The sequence below is a fragment of the Penicillium verhagenii genome, assembly GCF_028828195.1.
Source record: "Penicillium verhagenii strain IBT 33310 chromosome Unknown utg000006l_segment0_segment0, whole genome shotgun sequence".
Taxonomy (NCBI): Eukaryota; Fungi; Ascomycota; class Eurotiomycetes; order Eurotiales; family Aspergillaceae; genus Penicillium; species Penicillium verhagenii.
The window spans coordinates 2,094,066-2,116,979 of record NW_026643170.1 but is presented as its reverse complement, the minus strand read 5'-3'; the positions used below and the strand labels follow the sequence as shown (position 1 = coordinate 2,116,979).

The 22,914-nt window shown below is 48.8% G+C and overlaps 8 protein-coding genes across 8 annotated transcripts; 4 read left to right on the top strand and 4 right to left on the bottom strand.

Annotated features, from left to right (window-relative positions):
- Nucleotides 1-1,466: 1,466 nt before the first annotated feature.
- Nucleotides 1,467-4,498, top strand: N7466_006198 (WD40 repeat domain-containing protein; the record flags this gene model as incomplete). The annotated part of the gene is made up of 3 exons (XM_057165595.1): nt 1,467-2,825; nt 2,874-3,449; nt 4,208-4,498. The coding sequence occupies 3 exons, from the start codon at nt 1,467-1,469 to the stop codon at nt 4,496-4,498; spliced, it is 2,226 nt and encodes a 741-aa protein (XP_057021194.1).
- Nucleotides 4,499-5,727: 1,229 nt separating this feature from the next.
- On the top strand, nt 5,728-5,943 carry N7466_006197 (uncharacterized protein; the record flags this gene model as incomplete). Its single annotated transcript, XM_057165594.1, has 1 exon — nt 5,728-5,943. One exon carries the CDS (start codon nt 5,728-5,730, stop codon nt 5,941-5,943), a length of 216 nt encoding a protein of 71 aa, XP_057021193.1.
- Nucleotides 5,944-6,331: 388 nt separating this feature from the next.
- On the bottom strand, nt 6,332-8,583 carry N7466_006196 (uncharacterized protein; the record flags this gene model as incomplete). The annotated part of the gene is made up of 2 exons (XM_057165593.1): nt 6,332-6,782; nt 6,854-8,583. 2 exons carry the CDS (start codon nt 8,581-8,583, stop codon nt 6,332-6,334), a joined length of 2,181 nt encoding a protein of 726 aa, XP_057021192.1.
- A 1,151-nt stretch (nt 8,584-9,734) lies between these two features.
- Nucleotides 9,735-11,183, top strand: N7466_006195 (RPAP1 family protein; the record flags this gene model as incomplete). The annotated part of the gene is made up of 1 exon (XM_057165592.1): nt 9,735-11,183. The coding sequence occupies one exon, from the start codon at nt 9,735-9,737 to the stop codon at nt 11,181-11,183; it is 1,449 nt and encodes a 482-aa protein (XP_057021191.1).
- Nucleotides 11,184-11,921: 738 nt separating this feature from the next.
- N7466_006194 (uncharacterized protein) lies at nt 11,922-12,206 on the bottom strand (the record flags this gene model as incomplete). The annotated part of the gene is made up of 1 exon (XM_057165591.1): nt 11,922-12,206. One exon carries the CDS (start codon nt 12,204-12,206, stop codon nt 11,922-11,924), a length of 285 nt encoding a protein of 94 aa, XP_057021190.1.
- An 834-nt stretch (nt 12,207-13,040) lies between these two features.
- Nucleotides 13,041-19,307, bottom strand: N7466_006193 (anaphase promoting complex subunit 1; the record flags this gene model as incomplete). Its single annotated transcript, XM_057165590.1, has 1 exon — nt 13,041-19,307. The coding sequence occupies one exon, from the start codon at nt 19,305-19,307 to the stop codon at nt 13,041-13,043; it is 6,267 nt and encodes a 2,088-aa protein (XP_057021189.1).
- Nucleotides 19,308-19,723: 416 nt separating this feature from the next.
- On the top strand, nt 19,724-21,711 carry N7466_006192 (uncharacterized protein; the record flags this gene model as incomplete). Its single annotated transcript, XM_057165589.1, has 2 exons — nt 19,724-19,782; nt 19,854-21,711. 2 exons carry the CDS (start codon nt 19,724-19,726, stop codon nt 21,709-21,711), a joined length of 1,917 nt encoding a protein of 638 aa, XP_057021188.1.
- A 659-nt stretch (nt 21,712-22,370) lies between these two features.
- On the bottom strand, nt 22,371-22,838 carry N7466_006191 (uncharacterized protein; the record flags this gene model as incomplete). The annotated part of the gene is made up of 1 exon (XM_057165588.1): nt 22,371-22,838. One exon carries the CDS (start codon nt 22,836-22,838, stop codon nt 22,371-22,373), a length of 468 nt encoding a protein of 155 aa, XP_057021187.1.
- Between the last annotated feature and the right edge of the window lie 76 nt (nt 22,839-22,914).

Genomic DNA, 22,914 nt, shown 5'->3' with positions numbered 1-22,914 from the left:
AAGTGTGCAAACAAAGCATATTGACCGTTCCAAAATATACATTAATAGATCATGTTGATTCAGAGCAACGAAGTCAAGAATCCCAATTGGTTTCAGCATGGCTGTGCACACTGTCGGCAAGAAGAGTGGAGACTTAAAAGGTCCCCCACCTTCTAATGATGCAGCAAAAATGGCATTGACTATTGGGCAGCAAGTAGGCAAATCTTTATCATTGGACCACGTCGGCTTGCTACTCGTAGGACGTTGATGGAATCGAACATTTACCCCTCCCAAGCCTAATACTCTCAGATTCTTGAGTCTTCTAAACAATTCACGAATGTGAACAATTTGGATATATTTCTGTAGGTGAAAGATGCCTAAACATCTGAGGAGGCTGATTCAGTCACTACGCGGAAACAAGAATACTGGGACAGCAGAATCTGAGATAGATCGAGCGGACGGCCAAGCAGACAATCCAGCAAAGACAATACCATCAACTCATACTCATTCTGTATTCCAACCAACCAAATCGATCGAGGACCACCAGCCACAAGACTTATGGCAAGCAGCGTACGAAAAGCCCACTACAGAGCAACGCCAGATCTGGTCTAGCATACAAACTGCCTCCGGGTCAAAAGACAATAATCCTGGCCTGAGAGAGCAAATTGACGATATCGTCAAGGTGACAACATTGAAAGCAACAATACCAGGAATACCAGCGGAAGTCAGACGAAACATTTCGGAGATCTTCGCGGAAGATCATCAATGCGGCTCTATCCGTTAAAGACATCATTAGCGCAGTTGCTGCCCTTGACCCTACGCAGCATGCAGCTAGTGCTTGGACAGTTGTGTCGCTTGGTCTGACAGTATGTTTTGCCCATAGCCTGAAGATACTGCAGCTGATTGATGACCGATGTACTAGATGACGCAAAACTATGATGACGCACGAAATGCATTATTTGAATCATCTGAGTACCTAGCTGATGTTCTCGCCCAATGTGCATTCATTGAGCAAGAATTCTACATAAATGGGCCTCAAGATATCCGCAGTCATATAGGAACTGCGATGATCGGAATCTACACAGCAATTCTATGCTATTCAGGACAAGTTCGGAATACACAAGAATCTAGCGTCTCGAGAAACCTCATGGATTGTGTCACTGCGATTACTGGGCATCCGCTTACAGCACTCAAAACCTCGGTCGAAAAGGAAAGGGATCGTTTACGCAGATGGGTTGATTTAGCTGGACATCTTCACCACGACAAAGAGGCAGAAAACATCCTTCTTAAAATTGATGACTTGGCTAAATCCATGAAGGTTCTTCTTGAACATTTCAGTCTTGGGAAGTTACACAATGTGGAAGGGGCATCATATGACTCCTATGATAATCAAAACATCAACCCCTGCCTTCCAGATATCAGGACCGAGCTTCTCGACCAAATTTCAGAATGGACAAGGTCAGGTTGCAAACCTATATTCTGGTTAAATGGAATGGCAGGAACCGGAAAGTCTACCATTGCCCGGACAATCGCTGAGTCCTTCCAAAGTCAAGGACTGCTTGGTGCCACATTTTTTCTTTAAGCAGACTGAAAAAGAGCGTGGTATCGCAAAATACTTGATATCGACCATCACGAGACAATTTATCACCACAAATCGGCCACTTGTGCCGTTTATTCTAGACGCCCTGGATAAGGATCCAGATATTGGATCTAAATTCCTAGGTGAACAGTTTGACAAACTTCTCTATCTTCCCTTGATGAAGCTGGATTCAGAGCAAGTCAAAACAGTGGTGATTGTTATTGATGCCCTAGACGAATGTGATGGGGAAAATGACATAAAGTTCATACTTCACCTCTTATTCAAATTACAAGAAATCAAGTCATTACGCTTACGAGTTGTTTTAACGAGTAGGCCTGAGCTTCCTATTCGTCTAGGCTTCGATAGTGAAGAGAACCACCAGGACCTAGTTCTCCATGAACTTCCTCTCCCAGTGATTGAACACGATATTCGCCTATTTCTGAAACACGAGATGTCCGCAATACAAGTTAATCGTGGACTTCCCCCTGACTGGCCGGGAAATGACAAAATCGAAGATCTGGTGCAGATGTCCATACCATTATTTGTCTTCGCAGCCACAGCCTGCCTCTTCATCAAGAAAAATCTACATCCTCATACAGCGCTTGAGAGATATCTTAATATTGGAGCTACAGGTGCAACTCAGATGGAGCAAATGTACCTCCCAGTTCTGCGTCAACTCATACAAGACGATGAAGAGCAGACAAAGGAGGCTCTAAAAGAATTCCAAGAAATCATTGGGGTCATCATCCTACTTGCCACCCCGCTTTCAGTCAACTCTCTCGCTCTGCTTCTACAAATGCCAATACAGGAGATCAAAGATCACTTAGTTTTCCTACATTCAGTTCTCTTTGTACCAGACAACACCAACACCCCAGTCCGCATTCTTCACCTCTCGTTTCGAGAATTCTTGCTCCATACAGACAAAGAATTTCGAATTGATGAGAAGCATACACACAGGCAGATAGCATTACACTGTCTCCGTATTATGGACACTCGGCTTAGGCACAATCTCTGTGATCTAGCAAGTTATGGACTACAATACAAGGACATCGATTCTCAAATAATCCAGCAATATCTTCCGGCTGATTTGCAATACTCCTGCAATTACTGGATCCATCATCTGAAGGAGAGCCAGGGTGGTATCCCTGAATCTGAAATTCTCTCATTTCTTCACAAGCGGTTCCTCCACTGGTTGGAGGCATTAGCCTTAATGGGAAAAGTGTCGGAGGCGACAGGAATGATACAGATATTAGAGTCAAGAACATGGGTAAGTATCAAGAATTTATGATCAGATAGCTACTAATGGATATCACAGAAAACTGCTGATCCCGCTATTCTGAGGTTTCTATACGATGCAAGAAGATTCACTCTTCAAAATGCTTACATAGCTAGCATTGCTCCACTGCAACTGTACTGTTCCGGACTTGTGTTTGCACCAGGGCAAAGTGTCATCAAGAGGGCGTTTACTAGCGAAATACCAAAACGGATACAGAGGCTACCAGCAGTGACAGACTTCTGGAGTCCAAATCTACAGACATTAGAGGGCCACTCGGGTCAGATTAGCTCAGTGGCCTTCTCTCCCGATGGGCTTACGCTGGCATCTGGCTCAAAGGACGGCACCATCAAGCTCTGGAATACGGCGACCGGTACACAGCGGCAGATCTTGGAGGGAGGCTCTTGGGAAAGTATCAATTCCTTAGCCTTCTCTCCTGATGGGCTTACGCTAGCATCAGGCTCGTTTGATGGCACCATCGAGCTCTGGGATACAGCGACCGGCACCACCCAGCAGCAGATGTCAGAAGGCTATTCAGGTGACATCAATTCAGTGGCCGCATTGGGCTCACTCAAGACGGCTCCTGGCAATTCTCTGATATCATTATCGAGTAATTGGGTGAATTTGGGAGGTGAAAATTTATTATGGCTCCCCTCTGAGTACCGTTCATTTCATTTTCAAGATGTCAAGAATGCTACACTTGTACTAGGATATAGGGATGGCCGGTTTTTGTGTTTAGTGTGGGATATGCAAACAGTATAATTTAAGTAATTTTTATTATTCTACTTAAGTCTCTTATTTTGAGATCTTTTTGCAATAACAGGGTTGGGGAGATCTGAGGTGTACATGTGCTTTTTTGAGAGAAAGACTTCTTTTATGGTTACTCGAGCGATGCATTCAAAGGATCAATTTTACTAAAGGAATCCTAAGAATGAGGTACATGATATCAGGCTCTATCTCTCCTTCTAGGTTGTACAGATCAAAGAGATTGGCCTCTCAATTTTTCAGAGTTAGAACTATAGCTTCTTTTGAAATTGAATTGTTATAAAATGATAACTTATGACTCTCATTTTATTGCGCGTCTTCATTTCTGGTTATTTTATTACTCTTCTTTCATTTCCTTCGTTCTACCAAATATGGCTGCCGCCTCACATGCAGGTTACTTTTTATGCTAGACGAAGTTTACAAGTTGTTTATCAACGATGACTGTTTGGGCCTGATCCCCGAGGCGCATTTCGCACAGCGACCGCAGAGGACGAACCTCTAGTACGTTCGGTCCACAAGTGTAATGCTATGCGTTCCCGGTTTATGCTACACGTGCGTAGCAGCACCGGCATAACGACTTATTGAACGACATACGTTACGGATCCCTGAAGGGCGAGCTTACGCTTCTCAAGAAGCTTTATATGACCGCCTGGTCGGAGATTCATTTGCGCACTCTACCAAACGCTCGGGCCGCCGCCATCGCACACCACTGGCTTGTGCATCTCCAGATCCCAGAGTTCGAGGCGTCCAAGGTCTTCAATCGTTCGTGCATCCGCAACCCTACCGAGTTCGTGTCGGTTGCGCGGAACGCTCCATGGGAGGAATTCGTCTACGTCGACGAGGTTGAAGAAGCTGTCACTGAAGAGGAACCCGAGGTTCAGGATCGCTGGCGCTTGGATTGAGAAAGGGAGGTATCCGATTTTATGTATTATTAGCTGATCTGATCGATTATGTTGCATCTTTTCATTTTGTATGTTCACTTCTATTCTCAGCGACGCCTGTTATGACTTCATCACCTGACAATGACGATATATCATTGGCACCAATGAACATGCCAGGTGGGCTTTCCCACAAATGGCCAACTTTTGTTGGCGAGGTCGCTTGGTCTGAGCCTCGGTCAAAATTGATCGCTGATATGAAGTTCTGGTTGAATGAACCGGGCAGTTGTGTGAATGCCGCGATTACCATCAGTGTGCTCCATGCATGGTCGAGTTTTGATTGAGAAGTGGGAGACAATCAAATTACTCCATCGCCATCCCAAGAAATCGAGATGTGCCGCAATCCGGAGCAAGCACGTCCTCCCTACAGTCAGTGGCAATTTGTCCATCTCCTTCGCGGATGTTTTTTTGAGGAATCCTGACCCTGAAAAGGAGGAAGAGGATTTCATTCTTACTGAAACTGATATGCATGGAATGGCGGACCAGATTTGGTCATTTCAATAAAATACCTTGTACTGGCCCCAAGGCTGCTATTAAGAGGGCCGAACGAATCGAGATATTTGTCATAAAGAGCAGTCAGTAGAGTCTTAATCACTGTGCATGGAATTACATCACGCACTATGTACTTTGGCATTAATCCTTAAACTTCCTTATGTACTAGTAAATCCTTCTACTGTTTCTTCTACTGTTCCTTCTACTGTTCCTCCTACTGTTCTTCCTACTGTTTCTTCTACTATATTATTGTGTATAGTAGCAAATCCTTACAATTCCTTATACATTAAAACCCTGCACTTCCTTGTATATTAAATCCTTGAACTCCATTGTACGTTGAATCCCTGCACTTCCTTATATATTGAATCTATGTATACATGTATGGGGTCACATGATGTATATGGACACATGATGTACATTTTTCCTGTACATCTTTTCCGTGATTCTTATTTTCAAATGTTTAAGAATCCCTTAGGTAGCCTTACTTCGAGCAGCTATGATTCCCAAGTTCACCAATCAAACTGTCTTACCGTGACTCGAATCTCACTTCGATCTGTTTTGCCGAGAGTATAAAAACGATCTTCTGATTTGTTTGAGAGGTTCAATTTGTCCAAAGAGAGCCAGGCCGCCGCGGTATCTCGACTTGGGTACCTCTCCGGGCTAGTATAGATACTGCAGGGATTGATGTGGCATTTGCAAACATGCAGATAGCTCTGGATGCAGATGAAGAGTACCGTAGCTTCATGGCGGTGCGGGCGTCTATGGTGGCGAAGGCAGAGGAGGTTGACATGGCCAGGGTCGAGCTAGATACAAGGGAAGTCGGCGCGCTCCAAAGAATGGCTACAAACGCCCGGGATCTGGAAGAATGTGCGGTCATGTTCAGGCGGCGGTGGGAACGCGAACATCTAGGAACTTAGTAGCTCTTCTGTACTTTGAAATACTGCATGTGATGATACCTAAGATGAGACCAGTAAGTTCATTGGAATATTCAGATCAGCCAAGACCCAAGATTTTGATTAATAGCGATGGAAGGTGGCATGGAAACCTTGGAAGCACACAAGCTATATTGAGACGTAATGAAGTTTAAGTGCATATGCCAACATAATCAAATATACTATAAGTACAGAGCAAAAGGCTCGACAAAAACCCCGAGCAGCTAACCAAATGCGAATGCAAACACAGCAAAACAAGCAAGCATTGAACCTTGCTTTGCACATCGCGGACGCCGGAGCCTTAAGACACCAAGCCAAAAGCAAACACCCCGAGATTTGCAAATCCAAAAACACCGCAGTGGAAACAATAAAGTTATTTCATAGCCAGTTCCGGTCCAGCCAAAGGACTTGGCCCGTGAGTGGGAGTAATATTCGGAGTCGAATTAGACAGAGGCGAGGATGCCACGTCCATCAAGTTCATCACCGAAGAACCGGATTTACCGCCGCGAGTACTGGCGGAACTTCCTCCACGACCGGTTCCTGGGGTGCCTCCTCCACGGCCACCGCGGCCTTCATGTACCGCAGATGCAGCGGTGCCATTGCGCTCGGGAGTGCCTTTATCGGCATTATCGGTCTTCTTGGCTCCTCGTGGCCTGCGCGAGGTACCTCCTCTTGAACCGGGTCCGCGAAGGGGCAAACCGGTATCCTGGGAAATTGGCACAGCAGTAGCAGCAGCAATGGCGACATGGGGATGAGAAGCCAATGCTCTACTCCGACCCGTACCCCGGCCTCGGCCTCGACCGCGCTTGATGGTTCCATCCGCACTGTAAGGTATGTTAGCAAGGCTGGTCGCTTCCTGGCTATCGGGGAAGAAGAAATAAAATAAAAAACTAACCGTTCCACTTGGATCTTCTCGCCTTCCGGTACAAGAGGACCGCTGTACACAAAGAATCCATCTTTACTAGCAGCAGCCTGTTCCTGCCATGCCATCTCCGTATCGTCGACAAAGGGATCATCTCGATCGTACTCCTCGACCTTCTTTCGTCTTTTCTTCTTGCCGTCTCCAGCATCCGAGGTCACACCATTGGTGGCAGTTCCTGCACCACTCATGTTGACATCTCCATCCACATCACTGTCGCGCTCTGCTTCGAGGCTCAAATCCTCATCCGCACTTTCAGTCAGTCCCTTTTCATTTCGCTCTAACGCAGCGCCAGCGGCAGCCACGCGAGCGAGCCGATCTTTGTGGGCTGCCAAACGAGGGTGCAAGGCAGCAAACCCGTATTGTTCCTCTGCCAGCTGTGCAAAATTAACAATCTGGTTGCCCTTTGATAATGGGATATGCACCACGATGTTGGGTGTACTGCGCGCATCACTTGATTTGGAAGAATCGTCACCCCCCATACCAAACAACGCATTGGTGATCAATCCCGACCCCTGGGGAAGTTGTGGGGTTTCCTTAGCTGCGCGCGCCGGCTTAGGAGACGGAGCTTTTGAGGAAGGAGCAGTCGCGGCGCCCTTTTCTTTCTTTGCGCTCGGCACAGGCGTTTCTTTCTGGGGTTTTGAGTCAATCTCCATTGCATCAGTTTTCTGAGCTGGCCGTTGTGGCGTAGCCTTTTGCGCTGGGGTCTGAGGCTGCGGGGCTTGTGCCTGGGGCTTTTTTTGTTGGGGCTGTAAGGCCGGCGGTGACAGTTCTAACTGAGGAGGTTGTGGAGGGATCGAAAGTTTCTCTGATGGTGGATAAGGAGTGCTGTAGTGACTCGAAGATTGCAGCGCCGGTGGGACGTGGACCGTTCCATGAGACGGCGATGACGCGGGTAATGCCGACGGCCCTAGCGATGGGTACGATGGGGTTGGCACAGGAGAAGACACAGCCGAGACATGGGCAGACGAGGAGCGCGGCACTGGGGTGTAAATACGTGCATTTTGGGTAGGTGGGTCAATTATGCTGGAGATCGCCGGTGACGCGCTGGCACGGTAATTGGGTTGCGGTGACTTGGCAGGTGTTGGACTATAAGCTGGCGCTGGCGATGGGTTATCAAAAGCTGATCTAATCGGGTCGAAGTTTTGACCACTGGTGCGTTGCGGGGGAGGTTGGGTTGACTGGGATGGGGGTTGCGCTGGTGGTGGATACGGTGATGACAAGGCATAATTAGGCGCTGGGGTCGGGGTCGGGGCCGGGGCCGGGTGAGGACTTGTATAAGAAGGCGCAGATACAGGCGCAACAGGAGCAGGTTGTGGAGGTGTTAGGGCGGGTTGAGATTGTATGGGTTGCGATTGCTGCGATTGCGATTGTGGTGGTGGCTGTGATTGGGGACTGGGAGGGTTTGCCGTCGCAGGTGCGGCAGGTGCGGCGGGTGTGGCTTCTTCGGTTTGCTCCAGCTTAGGTTTCTTGCGAGAAGCAGCGGTAGCGGTAGACTTTTCTCTTGGGCGACGAGGTGCTCGAGTTGCCTTTTCTTTGGCTTCCTTTTTAGGTTTGGGGGGAGTTTCGGTGGTGGTGTTGTTGTTGGTATCGTCGTCCTTCTTTCGACGCGACCGTCTGGCACCAGAAGCACGTCGATTGTCAGGTTTCTCGTCGATGACGGGTCCATCATCCTTGGACACATCCATAGGAGAATCCGTGGACATGACGTCCAAATGGTGAAAATGCCCAAAAAAGAAAAAAAAGTTGAATAAAGGTAGTTATACAGAAGTTGATGGATTTGAAGTGGATGAGTGGATGGGGAGATATTTCAACGGTCGGGAGTCGGTTATCACGAAAGGGAAAATGGGAAAAAAGGAAAATGGAAAAAAAAGAAAACGGAGAGGGGAAAGGCAAGATAAGAGATCTGTTACAGGTCAAACAAGAAGCGGGAACATGAAGAAGAACCTGAAACAAGGGAGGTCATGGAAGGACAAGAAGGCGATGAATTAAGGAGAAGAAAGGAAGAAAGGAAAAAGAAAAAAAGGACAAGAAAGGGGAAAATAGCGATCAAGGGAGTTTTTGATGTGGTCGAATTCATTGGGAGTTTTCCCGGTTTGATATGTATGCAAATCAGAATTCCAATACATGCATAGATCAATCGAACCTCCAACAAATGACCAATTATTGGATGAATGGAGATTGGATCATCAAATTCAAATCAAGTCAATCTAATTCTTCAAATCCTGAAGCTTTAGAATCACTGATCTGGTCATTGTTGTAGCCATTCCATCGCGCGCGGATCTGGCGTCAGAGGGGCGTATAAGTGTATAGTACTTGACCACACAGACCCTGTTTCCCCCCTCTCTATACCTCAGACCGAGTGACACAACCTGCGAAACCATATGACAATCCCACCGGGAAACCATTAGAATCCATCGAGGAACATGATCATGGGAATTTTGGAATAAAAATAAACTAATGGTCTTGATATGCTTAAAATTTGCCTCGGAGATCAGTTCCATGGCCAGCTATGTCATGACTTTTAGTAGTTCTATATTAAGAACTATAATAATATAGGACAGAAAGGGTTTTCAAACAAAGCATCAACTTATATAATCTACATTAGGCATTTAGAAATTTTTTTATATAGATGTAATGCTGCCCAACGATGATGATATGCGGTGTTAAGAAGCCTAGAAGTTGACTAGCTTCGATGAAGAGCTTCCGAATCTGGTTGCGCAGGATTGCCTCTTTGGGACTAGCCCCGACACATCGCGCGCTAACCCGATGCGGTTAGTCTGATGCATCCACATTTTAGCTTTTTTGAGCCGCAGGCCCCGCGCTGACATAACTTCCTTCTTTTCATCTGCGCGCCATGGCTTATCGAGGTGAGCGTTTTCTCCTAGACTTGGACGAGGAGGACACCAGTCCTCCTGAGAACCCAGTTCCTTCTCCCTTTTCTCTTATTGGAGAGATTTTGGAGCGAGACCCGGCCCCAGCTGCACCGCCAGCTCCCACTCCCACCGCTTCTTCCACCGGCTTCCCCGCCCACCGACGACGCAACAAGCCCTCTTCCTTCAAGCAAAGACGAGCAGAGCAAGCAGCTCAGGCCCCCGAACCGAGTCAACCGATTCAGTCAAATGATACCGTACCACCAACTACCCAAGATGAAAAGACATCAATCGCCGAGGAGAACAGCAGGCATCTGGCATCCATGTCGGATGCGCAGATTGAGCGAGAGCGAGAAGAATTGATGGGCTCAATAGACCCGGGGCTGTTAGAACGCTTTCTCCGACGAGCCAAAATTGAAGATCATGATGACGATTGGTCCAAGGAAACACAGAAGAAGCCAGCGGCTGAGCCAATGCCAAATGAATCGGCGCCGTCAAAATCGAAGAAGGCCGTCTCCTTCGATATCCCGGCTCCTGCTACGCAGCCTACGCCCAAGAAAAATCCAGAACCTATCACAAATCAGCGACCAACTGCCTCTAAGCCTCCAACCAATGATGATCTTCCTCCCTCTAAAATCCCTTCAGACCTTCTCCCGGCATCCGAACGCCCAAATCTAGACCCCGCCATGATCGAAACCTTCCACTTCCCCCAGCCAAAGAAACCGATGCCAACACTTGATCCCAACGACCCGAATTTCCTTGCAGACATGCAGTCTCATTACTTCCCCGAAATGTCTCACGATCCTGCTGGGCTCTCATGGCTCCAACCTCCTTCTGCCGATGCAGAAGACCCAGACTCCACCTCACCCTATCACCCCTCCAGCAACGCCATGGCTATACACCCATCTGGAATTAGATTCTCACTACGTGGCTCACTTATTGCTCCCAACACATCTCTTTCCCTCCCAACTACCCTTGGTCTCCACCACCATGGCCAAGATCCGCACGCAGCCGGTTATACCATCCCGGAGCTGGCGATTCTGTCCCGCTCGACGTTCCCTGCTCAACGATGTGTTGCATGGCAGGTAATCGGCCGGATCCTGTTCCGCCTTGGTCGTGCAGAGTTTGGTGATCGTGGTGGCCAGCTGTCGGAGGGATTGTGGCATGTGATTGAGAAGGAAGGTGTTGTGGCAGGCATGTTAGCTGAAGCTGAGGGTGCGTCCGGCCAGTTCCCCAGCATGCATTCACGTACCAGCAAGGATGGCGAGGATAAGAAAAATGACCAGGCTGAAGAAGCGAATATGCCTATTGCATCTGGAATTGGACGTCATGCTAGTGCTTCTGCGTGGGCCGTTGAGGGCGTGTGGCTATGGCAGAAGGGAGGTGGCAGTGATCGCGGATTGCTGAAGGAGGGTCAGATTCGATCTCAATAGTTGATACATGCCTGTTATCTAAAGACCACCATATGCATATGTGCTAAGCCTGCCTTGCTTGACCTACAATTCTGATTGATGATTTTCAAATGAGGCGGTATGTCTAATCTCCAATCTCTACTATGTAGACATAGTACATAGTAGGTAGTAGTGTGTAAGAGCTTCCATGAATCTTTCAAGATCTTACCCCATAATTACTATGTACTTCAAATGCTTCCAAGGATTTCTTATCCCCGCTTTGATATTCAACATGTGCAGCATTATATCCAGTAGGTACACACATGTGCATGCATATTTTACATAGGCATTTACTCAGTTGCCCAGATGTCTAATACCCACTAGGTAGAACCTGGGCACGACCTCGGGAATTGCAACTAGACTTGGGTACCCCTAGACCAAGGCAGGAGTGCCTGTGCAGTACCTCGTACCTCCAGGGCCTAGGAAGAAAAAAAAAGCCATTCATTCAAAGAAAACCCAAGATGAATCAGACAACAGCAGTTTGAGTTCTCAAGTGCTGTTAAGGAGACGTCCTTGACTACTAGTAGTCTGGACCGAGCAAAATATCCATGTATGAATCAAATTGAGAATATGCTTTAATCACTGGAAAAACCGACAGAAAAGACTTAAACAACGAGTTGACAGGAAACAGCCGTATCAAAAATCACAGCAAGACCTCGACCTCCTAATCATACATGATATTCAATGTTATCACACTACAGCCACAGCTGCATTCAAACCTCAGAGCGACACGTTCGTTTCCTGATAATGGTATCGTAAAGCATTCTCGCACTCGAAGTCGTCGAAAAGTTCTTCATGATGATACCACAGGTGCTCGACCATAGCCAGGCCATTGAAAGCGGTGTTCTTCGTTTCTTTGCAGACCTCGCAGAAGTAGAATGGCTCGTCCATGTTTGCTCCGCCCTCACGGATGAAGTTGTCGAAGGAGCGGCTGAAGCCCATGATTTGCTTGACCAGGCCTTCCAGAACCCAGTCGCGGGTGGGAAAGGTGTAGAGATTAGCCATTTTCTGAATGATTGAGGAAGTGGGTTAGTGAATTGTTCCATGGACATGATCGAGGGAATGAAGCTTACGTTTTGAGGGGCTGACTCGAAGTAATGTATGTCTGAGTGGGGTTGATGTTGATTGCTTTGATGGAAGTGGCAGGAGGAATTGGCAGGTAATGGGAGACTCGGGACAGACGAGGGAGAAAAGAAAGAAGGAGGGAATGATGGGGGGGATATGCTGTATTTATGTCGAAAGTAATTGTATGGGTGCCTGTGGATGAAGATGGAATGCGATTGAATTGGGAATGATAGTATCGAAAATGGAACGAAATCCAAAATAGGATAAAGTTTTCCATACTAGTGAGGAGGGTACAAAGGATAACCAGGAAGTAACAATCACATGGAAAGACTGTCCGAAATTGAATAAAAAGCTCCCAATGCAGACAATACGATTATCCTTTTCAGAAGAGGTCTTGGGTGAACAAAGACCCTGGAACAAAGGCCCCAGAAGTCCCTCGTAGGTTCCAAACATTCAATGTTTCAAATGAACCCTCTCTCTCGTTATGTCAGATCATGGTGTGGAGATCATGGTGTGGTGCCATTCACATCCATTTCTCACATTCATTTCTGAGAATTCAGGTAGCACCATGTGACTTCCAAGGTTCGTTTACAGGTGCACATTACTATGTATTCCAATATGTTTAGAACAAGATCAACAATAACATTAGACTTCATTCAGAACCTAGTGTGGTGCGCATTCAAAATCATACCATGGATATCATATCGTACAAAAATACCCAGCTGCCATGAACCAGAGCACCAGCAAACAATAAACACATCAAATATGACAAACTCATGATGACCCACCAGTACTCACACCCTGATCCCCAACCTGAACTCCCCAGACCTGCCATCTAGCCTCCTCAATAAAGTCTCTTCTTAGCCACAAACCCGATGCTGGTGTTTGGAACTGCGATTGCAAGTGACCAGGAACGGTATCTTGCTCGTCACTTTGTGAACGATCAAGCCAGTCGAATAGAAGTTGAAGCTGCCAGATACGGTCACGAATTTCATCGGAGTCTGCACCTCGGCCACGAGAAGACTGTACAATATTGCGCACAGTGTGTGACAAGGCCAGACGGGCATCAACGGCAGAAGTGCGGAGCCAAGGTGGCGAGGTAACGATCTTGGTAGAGATACGAGGAGAAGGCGTTGGGAACGAGGAAGGAAGAACGAGAGAGCGTTCACGGATGTCAAGACCCTGGAGAGATGGAAGCTGGAAAATCCAGTCCCATGGGCTTTGTGAGGCTGTCGTGGTCCCTGACATGAAGCCAGAGAGTAGCGCATTGCGATTGCCCAAGACAGATGGCGGTAGGCCCTTGCCGGCACCGGAGGAGGCTGCAACCGAAGATCCAGGTAAGATGTCTTGGGCTTCACTTAACCCGGTGAGAGTAGATGCAAATACCGAGGTCGAAGCGTCGGAGGGGCTGTATGTAGCTTTGCGGCGAAGGTAGATTGACGGGTCACCGTGCCGGAATTTGTCTCGAAGAGCATCGTCTTGACTGAAATCAAGAACAAGGGGCCAGTGATCCGGGCCGCGAATCTCGATACGTGTAATCCCACTGGGGTCCGGTATGATACAGGGGGCGTTGGTGGTTTTGATGGAACCAGAGCGAGATGTGATGGTGATGGGAATGGGGATCGGGCGTCGAGTATCGAGATCGCGAGGAATGAGGCATCGTGGCTCTGCAGCGAGGACCCAGAGATGGCGGAAGGCTTGGAGATGACACTTGTTATCAAGCACAGTAGTTGGGAAGATCGGATAGAAGGAGCAAAGAAGCGTTGCCACGGCTAGGTCAGAGGTGCCAAGAGTGTAACTACCTCCACCTAAGAACAACGTGCCTATTGCCATATGAGCGGCCATATGACTGCCGTATGGGGTATCGGCATCTATCCTGCCATGAAGAGAGCGCAGGCGCCGGAACAAAGCCAAGTCACCCGTACCGGCCATGACGGCTGCCGTAGATAGTGATACGACATCCTGGCAGTTCCGAACGGAATTACGCGCAAGCTTAGAGTCATAGCTTATCGCCGGGAGTCGCGAGATTCGGATGAATTGATCCAGGTAATAAAGCAATAGATCTCTTGCTTGGGTGTCCCCGGAGCCAGCATAGCGAAGGCCGAGGGCTAAGCACAGACCGGCGATGATGTTGAAGAAAGGCATATCTTCACTACGAAGATGACCCACAGTTAGGAGACGAGATCTTTTCTGGTATACCTTTGGAAGGCTTGTCTTGATCCAATCGGCACTGGGTTTGATGCTATCCCACATGATGAGATGCCGTGCCAGTGTCCTTAGGAGGAAGAGATCCGGTCGGACATAGTCAAACCGTACAGTGGTGTCCGGGATGTCAATCTTCTTGGCCAAAACTGCATCATTGGTTTTCATGAAAATGACAGCTAGTGCAACTGTCGCGCCCGCGGTAGCGCGATCCAGCACATGTGCAAGGTCAACGTTTTTAGTACCAACGGCGATTGCGAGCAGACGCTCAACAATGTGCATGTCGCGCATTCCCCTCAAGTCTTTACCCTTGCCTAGGTTAATGAGACCTAGCGCAAACCCAGCGGCCAGACGGTAGCCTTCATCCCGCAGGTCTTCTTGGGATGCGGCCTGTTCGTCCTGCTCAACATTCTCGATTTCTGAAAGCATGACCTCACTCATGCGACGGTGTTGAGAGCCGCAATAGAGCAAACCAATGCCCATGATGCCAGCAGTTTGGGTGAGAGGCGATAGGTTGAGCTCTGCCGCTCCCATAGGCAACATTCTTGTAACATGCACAGACAGCAATCGAGTGATTAGTGTGTCCATAGTGCCCATGTATGATGCAGAAAGACCGAGCAAGAGTCCAATGGATGTCATGGTATGTTTGGGAGTCAGGTACTTGAAAGCAACCCATTTGGCCAAGGACTTGAGATGACCATTCAAGCCCAAAGCTAGCAAGAATCCAGCATGGCGGTTCGTGAGCTCCTGGGGCTTATTGAACAGGATCCAAGAAGTATCAATTCCCTTGGAGGCCTTGGAGATTGCAAGGCCCGTCGAGACACCATTGTGGAAGAAAGCCCAGCATACTTTTTCCTCAGTGAATGCAGCTCGTTCGGCGCTAACCGTGACATTGGATGGTTTCATCACACACTGGAGCGAGAAAGACGGAATCGGAAGCTTCTCTGTCAATAGAGGTAGTCGACCGCTGAAGGCAAGCATAGCCCGACCCGCAGGAGTAGATAATGTGCGAAACGAGACGAGCTGCACAAGTTCTTTTTGTGCGTCGAGTAGATCGGAATCTGTCCAGTCGGGCTCTGGAACACAGTCAGCCACTGGTGCTTTGGACTGGTTTAGAAGCCGGGCTGCTTCTAAGAAGCGCTTGTCTTCCCGGAAGACCAAGCGAGTTACTGAGAAGCGATCAGCCTCTGCAGAGGCTTCGAATGCATTGATGTTATCAATCTCTAAAGCAGAGGTGTTGATATAATGATAATCCCGCAATGCATCATGAGATACCACAGGGTGCTGGGGTGCCGCAAATGATTGAGCTTGAACTGGGTTCATCGACATGTAAAGGTCCTCGCGGTCAATAAGCTCTAGAAGACTTGTGCTCCATGATGTTGATGCTTCGATCTGGCACTGCATGACAGCTTCATACAAGGGCGCGCTCACCCCCTCCGGGAACGTGTCAATTATGCTTTTTGTCAAGCCCCATCGATGTAGAAGCTTGATCTTTTCTAAGGGGGTTGAAACATTGCGGACATCAGAAAGGAAGCCAGTCAAGGCCAGTGTCCTAGGAGTAATGTTGAAGCATTCTTGCCAAAAACGTCCCTTTCTAGGTACTCGATCTGATGCGGCGACAATATCAAGCAAGGTGACAAACGGGGCGGAGGATTGACGCTCGACATCTAGAAGGAATGCAAATATTGACGGGGGAGGGAATGGTTCAGCAGGAACATCCAGCGAAGAGATTCGAGTCTCTTCAAATTGCCAGCGCTCTATGCTCGCCATTTCGGTGCCAAAGTAGGAATCCTCAGTCCATTTCCAAGATTGCCAACCTAGCCAGCCACCAAGTTGGGCCAAGACCGGGGCCAGGAGCCCAAGAGGACGCCGGGACTCTTCCGTGTCGGTGGTCGAAAGTTTCTGTTCCTCCCGAAGAAGATGAAGGCCAACAAGTATGGTCCCGAGTGCGGTGCACCTGGTGTTCTCAGGGAAAGCGGCAGAAATAGGTAAGTAACCATCACGGCCGGATGCCCTAAGTCCTTGGGGGCTTTGAAGGAAGTCGCGGCTTAGTGAGACACATCGGCTCAGATAAGAATTTTGACGATATGTTGACCGGCTTGCATTAGACTGTTCATTTTTGGGGGTACGTGATGTATCTCGGCCGGCCACGTCTGCAATGGCATCTTGCTCAACGATCCACCCCCAAGAACAATTCGTCATCCATGGCGCAACAACGCCAGAAGATCCCGATTCAAGGTCAAGCATAGATTCCCAGCTTTCGAGATCCAGATGGGACCCGCTGCTCGACCGGAGAAGGCCCTTTTTGCGACGTGTTCGCTTGGCGGGGGTTTGTGGCTGTGGTTGTTGGATGAATGGGACAGCCAGAGAAAATAGGACAACAACCAGAGCAGTCCACTCCAGATCATTCTCAATATCTTCTTTGCCTCGAAGCCATTTCATAACCTCCCACCAAGCCACCAACAAACCGTTCCCTGCCTTTTCCGAATCACGAAGAACAAATTTGCACACCTTGAGAACCTTTCGTACAAGATCATTGTGAGGCTCCATTTGGATTTGGATTCTGTGCCTCCGATTCTCTGTATCTACTAGATCAACCTTTCCTTTTGAGCAAGCATGATCGAGTTTCGTAAAAGCGAGATTAGGATCTGCCATGACTCGATTCATGCCACTCTCTCTCGAGCGACTCATAAATTTGTTGGCAGAGATCCCATGGGGCTCGTACAATTGCAGCGGTTTCGGAATTTCGACTCTGGTCGGGCTACCCCACAGGCTTTGTAGGGACAATTCTCGCTGTCCATTGTCGGACAGGGTCAGCGTGAGGATTCGCGAGATCTCACCGTCTGTGACTCTGCAGACATCTCCAACATTCGGGATATGTTGTATACCAGTTGCGTGAACCAGCAACGGACGTCTCTCAGAGTGCTTCGCTTTCTTGGAGGTCGCAGGCACCACTTTTCGATTTTTGGATACTGCCACACGCTCTGCTCCCAAGTTGACAATGGTCATACTCTGTGAGTCTTGGTCTACAATGCAGACTGCCACTGAGGTGGCATTTCCGTTTTGTTTACTCGCGTAGTCGGAGGACGACAGTGTGCAAACCTTCAAGTGATGTGATGATGCTTGCTGCATTGAGGCATGAAAGTTCCCTGTGAATCTAGAAGAAAAGCTCTCTACCTTGGTAAGTAAGAGCTCTTCGGGTAGACCTGATGCAGATTCACGCAGAGCGATATTCTCAAACCCTTCAGATATTATATCATTGTTGAGTTCCTCAAGTAGCCTATCCACCGGAGCGTCTACAAAGCTGCCTGCAGTGCTGTAGACGGACCCTGCTGCTGGAGGTAGTGATGCGCGAGGATTGAATCCAAAGCTTCCACGCATGCTACCAGCTCCTATGGATTGCCTAAGCCCGCCATGATGCATGGTGCTGGTTTGACTGCCCGTTGCAAGGTCTGAAAAAGTTATGCGGTCCTGACTAGTCGCTAGATCTGTCCGTGCAAGCAGAGAGCTGACTCTCCTGGAAGTTTTTAGAGGCACTCCAACATCACCAAAATCCTGCGCAACTCGCGCAGCCAGATCTTCTTCGCCGCCATTTTTGGTGTCAGGTGGCTGAGATGAATTCCAGTTCTCGGTCCATGGACCGAAACTTTCCCTTGGCCGCGCAGATGGTGTAGCGGCGCCAGGTGTCATACCGAAGTGAGAGCTTCGTCTGTTGGACCGCGCACCTTCAGTCTGCCGTCGGGTTTTGTCTTTGATTGATGCGCTGGATTCGTCATCCCTATACCGGGCAGTCCATACTGTATAGAGCCCAGTAGTTGCGTTCATTGTGAGCACCAAAATCAATGGGTTTGCGGGAACTTGATTCAACCCTGAGAGCTCATCCTTCGGGGAGATGTATACAATCTCATCAGCCGGATCCAGCACATCAAGCCCTGAGGGCCTTTTCTTGGCACTACTGACGCTGCTTTGTAGCCAGCGAGAGGACTGTGAGGTGACAACCAGGCCCATTTCTGAATGAGGATCAATGAGAGAGAAAACTCGGGGAAGATCTGCGCTTGAATTGGAGTTGGGCAGTGATGTAGAGCTCGTTGGCAGTGACAATTTCAGGATCGGGCCCTTGTCTTTAGTAGGAAGAGGCAGAGCTCCAGATTGTGAAGCGCCAGGGTCAAATAGTGAAGGGGCCATAAATGAATTAGGTGGCGCCGATTGATGCTGGCGTTCCACACCATCATCTGGGATCTTTCTTTGAAACACAAGTCCACGGGGAGTTGCAAAAACAGACTCAACTTCAAATGGAAGAGGAACGGTGTGGGTATTTCCTGTAACAAAGAAGATGTGGGCCTGCGACTTCAGGACCACGACCAAGGCTCTTGCTAGTTTCTTATGCGGTTGCTGGGGAGAAACCACAGCTATCTGAGAATCACCATGAAGATCCAATGTTGAGCCTAGGTTTCCAGCGGTGGAATCTTTCCCATGGCGTTTCGGTTGTCCTCCCCGCGTGTTCGTTCCCATGTTGGTCGTGTGAGGTTGATTGAAACTCGCGTTGCCTACTGATTTTCGGGCATGGCTTGCTGTGAACTGCGTGAATAGCGCATGTCGAATCTCCTCTTTCTCCGGATCCATTCGAAAGACTCTCTTCACCATCCCTGCGCGGGACCATACCGCGCAGTGTTTCGTCCATACCAGCTCATCATCAACGGGACCTGTTAACCCGCTCTCATCGACACATGTTATCCATTCGTACTGGTCTTTTGAGGGGTCTGGAGGCAATATTCCTTCTGCGACCAAGAAGGAGACGGCGGATGGTTCGTGGAGACCGAGCGAGCGGATGGAAGCCATGGTGGGCTGTTTGTTCAACTAGAGTAGCGATTGCGGTTCGCCGTCATAAACAATCTGACGGCCCGGATTTCTCGAGGAACTGTTTTCCATTGTCAAGAAAAAATAGTTTAGGCCGAAAAGTTTCGCCAGGTAGGCATTGTCGACAGTTGTTGACTGTTGAATGCCGAGAGTGGAGGACGCGCAGGAACGCGGATTGGATCGACTTTCCTTCAGTTCTTTGCTTCCGGCCAAAACAACTTTCCTTTTTCCCTCACAACGAATACCACCTCTACCTCTACACTCCACAACCCTTGATCATTAATTGATTTTCGCCAAAGTAGCTGGCCTCTGAGCTTAAGCTATTAATATTGAGCCTGCCGGTTCCTTTAAAAGTGCCTTTCCCCCGGCGCCTGTGCTCCGCCAGCGTTAATAGCGCAATGCCTTCGTTTCCCACCACACCGTTGCTTCGAGCGAGAGAAGATGGCTTGCAACTGAGGTAATCATCCCCCAGGCACCTTTTACTTGGGTTTAAGGCCAGACTACTAATTTAATTGAATGACCCTTTAGCTATCGACTACCGCATCGCATCCATGCCGCAAAAGGATATCCCCTCCGAGCTCCAAATGGCTCTTCGATCATAGTCTACGGCAACGAAACCGGCTTGAAGGTTGTGTGGAGAGGAGGAAGACAATTTTCGGAATTGAAAAAGCCTGAAGCTCTACGACAGGGAAAGAGCAATGCAGACAAAGATGCTGATGCAGTGATGATCATTGACTCCGATGAGGAGGATGCCTCCGAAGCAGCCCCGGCCCAAGAGGAATCGAGCTATGATTTTGTCTCGGATGAGAGCGAAGTTGACCCTGCTTCCCCATTCGAATCAATTTTGAGACAAGTCGATATTCCCTTAGGCAGCCGTGTGTTAGATCTGGCTATCCCTCGTGTTCTTCCCGAGGAATCACGTTCGCCTCTGGATCCCTTCCCGCCTATCGCAAAGAACACCATCGTTATAGCGGCAGTTTGCTCAGACTTTTCTACCCATGTCGTGACTCTACCTTTGACCCCTCCCCACCCAGAACAAACAGACCCTCAGAGCTGGCACATCCAGTCTCTTGTCATCAACGGAGGTGTGACCCATCAAGATATTCCCCGCGGCGTCTCCCTTACCTTCACCTGCTCCGATACTGAGGAAGACTCCCGAAAGTCACGAAGCCGAGCTGGAGGTGCAGGAAAATGGGACCTCCTCGTTGCCACACATTCAGCTGAGGGACCTGGTGTGCTCCTTTTGCATCGGCTCCCGATTCGGGAAGAGCCCACCGGCTTCTATCATATCATTGAAGAGGACCTGATCTCCCAACGACGGCTGTTGCCCTCGCCAGCTCAGACCATCGTCTTCAACCCATCTACATATCCATCAGCTCGCCATTCACATTTATTGGTCGCTTTTCACAGTGGATGTGTGAAAATTTATTCGTGTTTCTCTGTCAAAAAGGCCCCGAAGACAGGGCGGCGAGCATCGGGAGGACACGAGGATTGCGATACTATCGACACAGAGGGTCGCTGGCTAATAAGTTTATATCCTGGCTTTGAGCAGAACTCAATCGGAATCCAAAAACGCAAGACCATCATTGATGCCGAATGGGTTCTTGGTGGTCGTGCGGTCATGGTACTCCTAGAAGATGGTGGGTGGGGCGTCTGGGACATTGAAGGTGCTGGTCCCGGAGCTGCGAAGGGCCCGCTGCACCGCCAAATCACTGTGCAAGGGGTAAGTGGGGGGTCCCTCACAGCGTTTGCTGTCAGTGGCCGCATTGCGACCCCTCTATCCAACACGCAGTCCGAGGTTGAGAACCGCCCGCGGTTTGCACCGATGACACCATCCACCAAACGGGTTCGCGAAGACACTCTTCTGAAGGGATCCATGGCTGAATTGACCCCTTCCCTCCGAGGTCAAATATCCGTGCTCCAGATGAACTCGTCCCAGGAAGCGATTCCAGATGAGTCAATCCTCTTCCGTCATGGTCGGCAGAGTGCGATCATTCCGAGTTTGATCTCCCTCTGGCGGAACGCTGTTCGGGCATCCGGTACTCTCGACGCATCTAACCGATGCCGTGTGACCCCATTCCAAGATGTGAACTTGATGGGTGAAAATTGCCAGGCAATTAGCCATCTTCCGGCCCCTGAACGCCGCTCTCGTGCTGCTGAACGGCAATCATTTGACGTTCTGGTCGCTGCAGAGCACCAAGTGATGATCCTTACACCGCGTCTTACTGAATCCGCCGAAGAAAGCATACAGACTCACCAGGCACAGCAACAAGCTACAGCAAATGATCAAATGATGTTACAACGAGGTGAATTAGATGTTGAGGGAATGGGACGACTGCTCAACGGCATGGCCAGCCCTACCAAACGAGCCCGCATCTTCACTTGATCCCAAGATATTGGATACAGTCATAGATGATACCCATGAACGACGCTAAATTTGCAAAGTATTTCTCTTCCAAAACTTATCTTAGGTACTTTAATTTTCCCCCGCTCTTTTTCTTCGCGTTTTGTTTTCGCCCCCCTTTTCTTTTTCTTTTTTCGCGCTGCAAGGTGGAGCGCAAGGCGAGATTCATGCCTTGAAATTCCTTCCTCGGAAGTGAATAAGCTCTGTATCGGATGCGATATATCAATAACCATCAAGCAAGGCTTTCCATGGCCTTGGCTTTTTCTTCTGCATCCGAAGCCTATCAGGCCAAGGTTGCGGCACTCATGTCTGTATCTGGGATCGCAGTGATTCTTTTCTGACTTTGTGGATTCCAATCTGTCCTCGGACAAACTCCTACATTGGTAGCTACGAGCTCAGAAGGGGATACTGTCTGGAACCAGCATGGTGTGTTCGAAGGGCCCCGATGGGACATACGTAATACCTTAAATTTACCTATTAGTTGTGTATCTGGACACACTTTCTATACATACCCTCATCACTCATCATGAGAGTGACCGTATTCCCTTCAAGTTGCTTATTTAGTCGCGACCCAAATTATTTCTCGGAACGACAGAAAACTTTCAAATGTTAGCAAAAATAATTATTAATACAAGATTCATCTATACACTTCCTAAACCCATCCCCAGGCTAGTGCTGACCACGATTCGCATAATCCTGATGCCACTCATAATCTGGATTGTCAGCCAAAAGCCGCCCCCCCCCCCCCCCCCCCGGATGGCCTCTTCAGTCGGCGTAGGCTCTCTCCCCAACACCTCCGCCATAAACGGATGCGTAAACCCAGCATCACCGCTCGAAACACTCTCATACCACGACAAGACAAACCGGAAGAACGTCTCAGGTTCCCCACCCTCACCATCCGTACTCTTCAATCTGACAAACTCATTCGGCGAAACCAATTCCACCTGAAGCTGCCGGCCCGTCATGCTGTTGATCACATCAACAACACCAGCGAAGGTGAGAGTCTTTTGAGCGGTTAGAACAACAATTCTCTTATTGTAGTCTTCTCCAGCACGCATCATCAGCCTTGCTGTTGCTTCGCCGAGCTCGGATCGGAGGGTAAATGCCATCGGGTCATCGGAGAGTAGATAAACTGTTGATGTGCTAGGGTACTAGCCCATCCAAACGGGGAAGGTGTCTGCATAT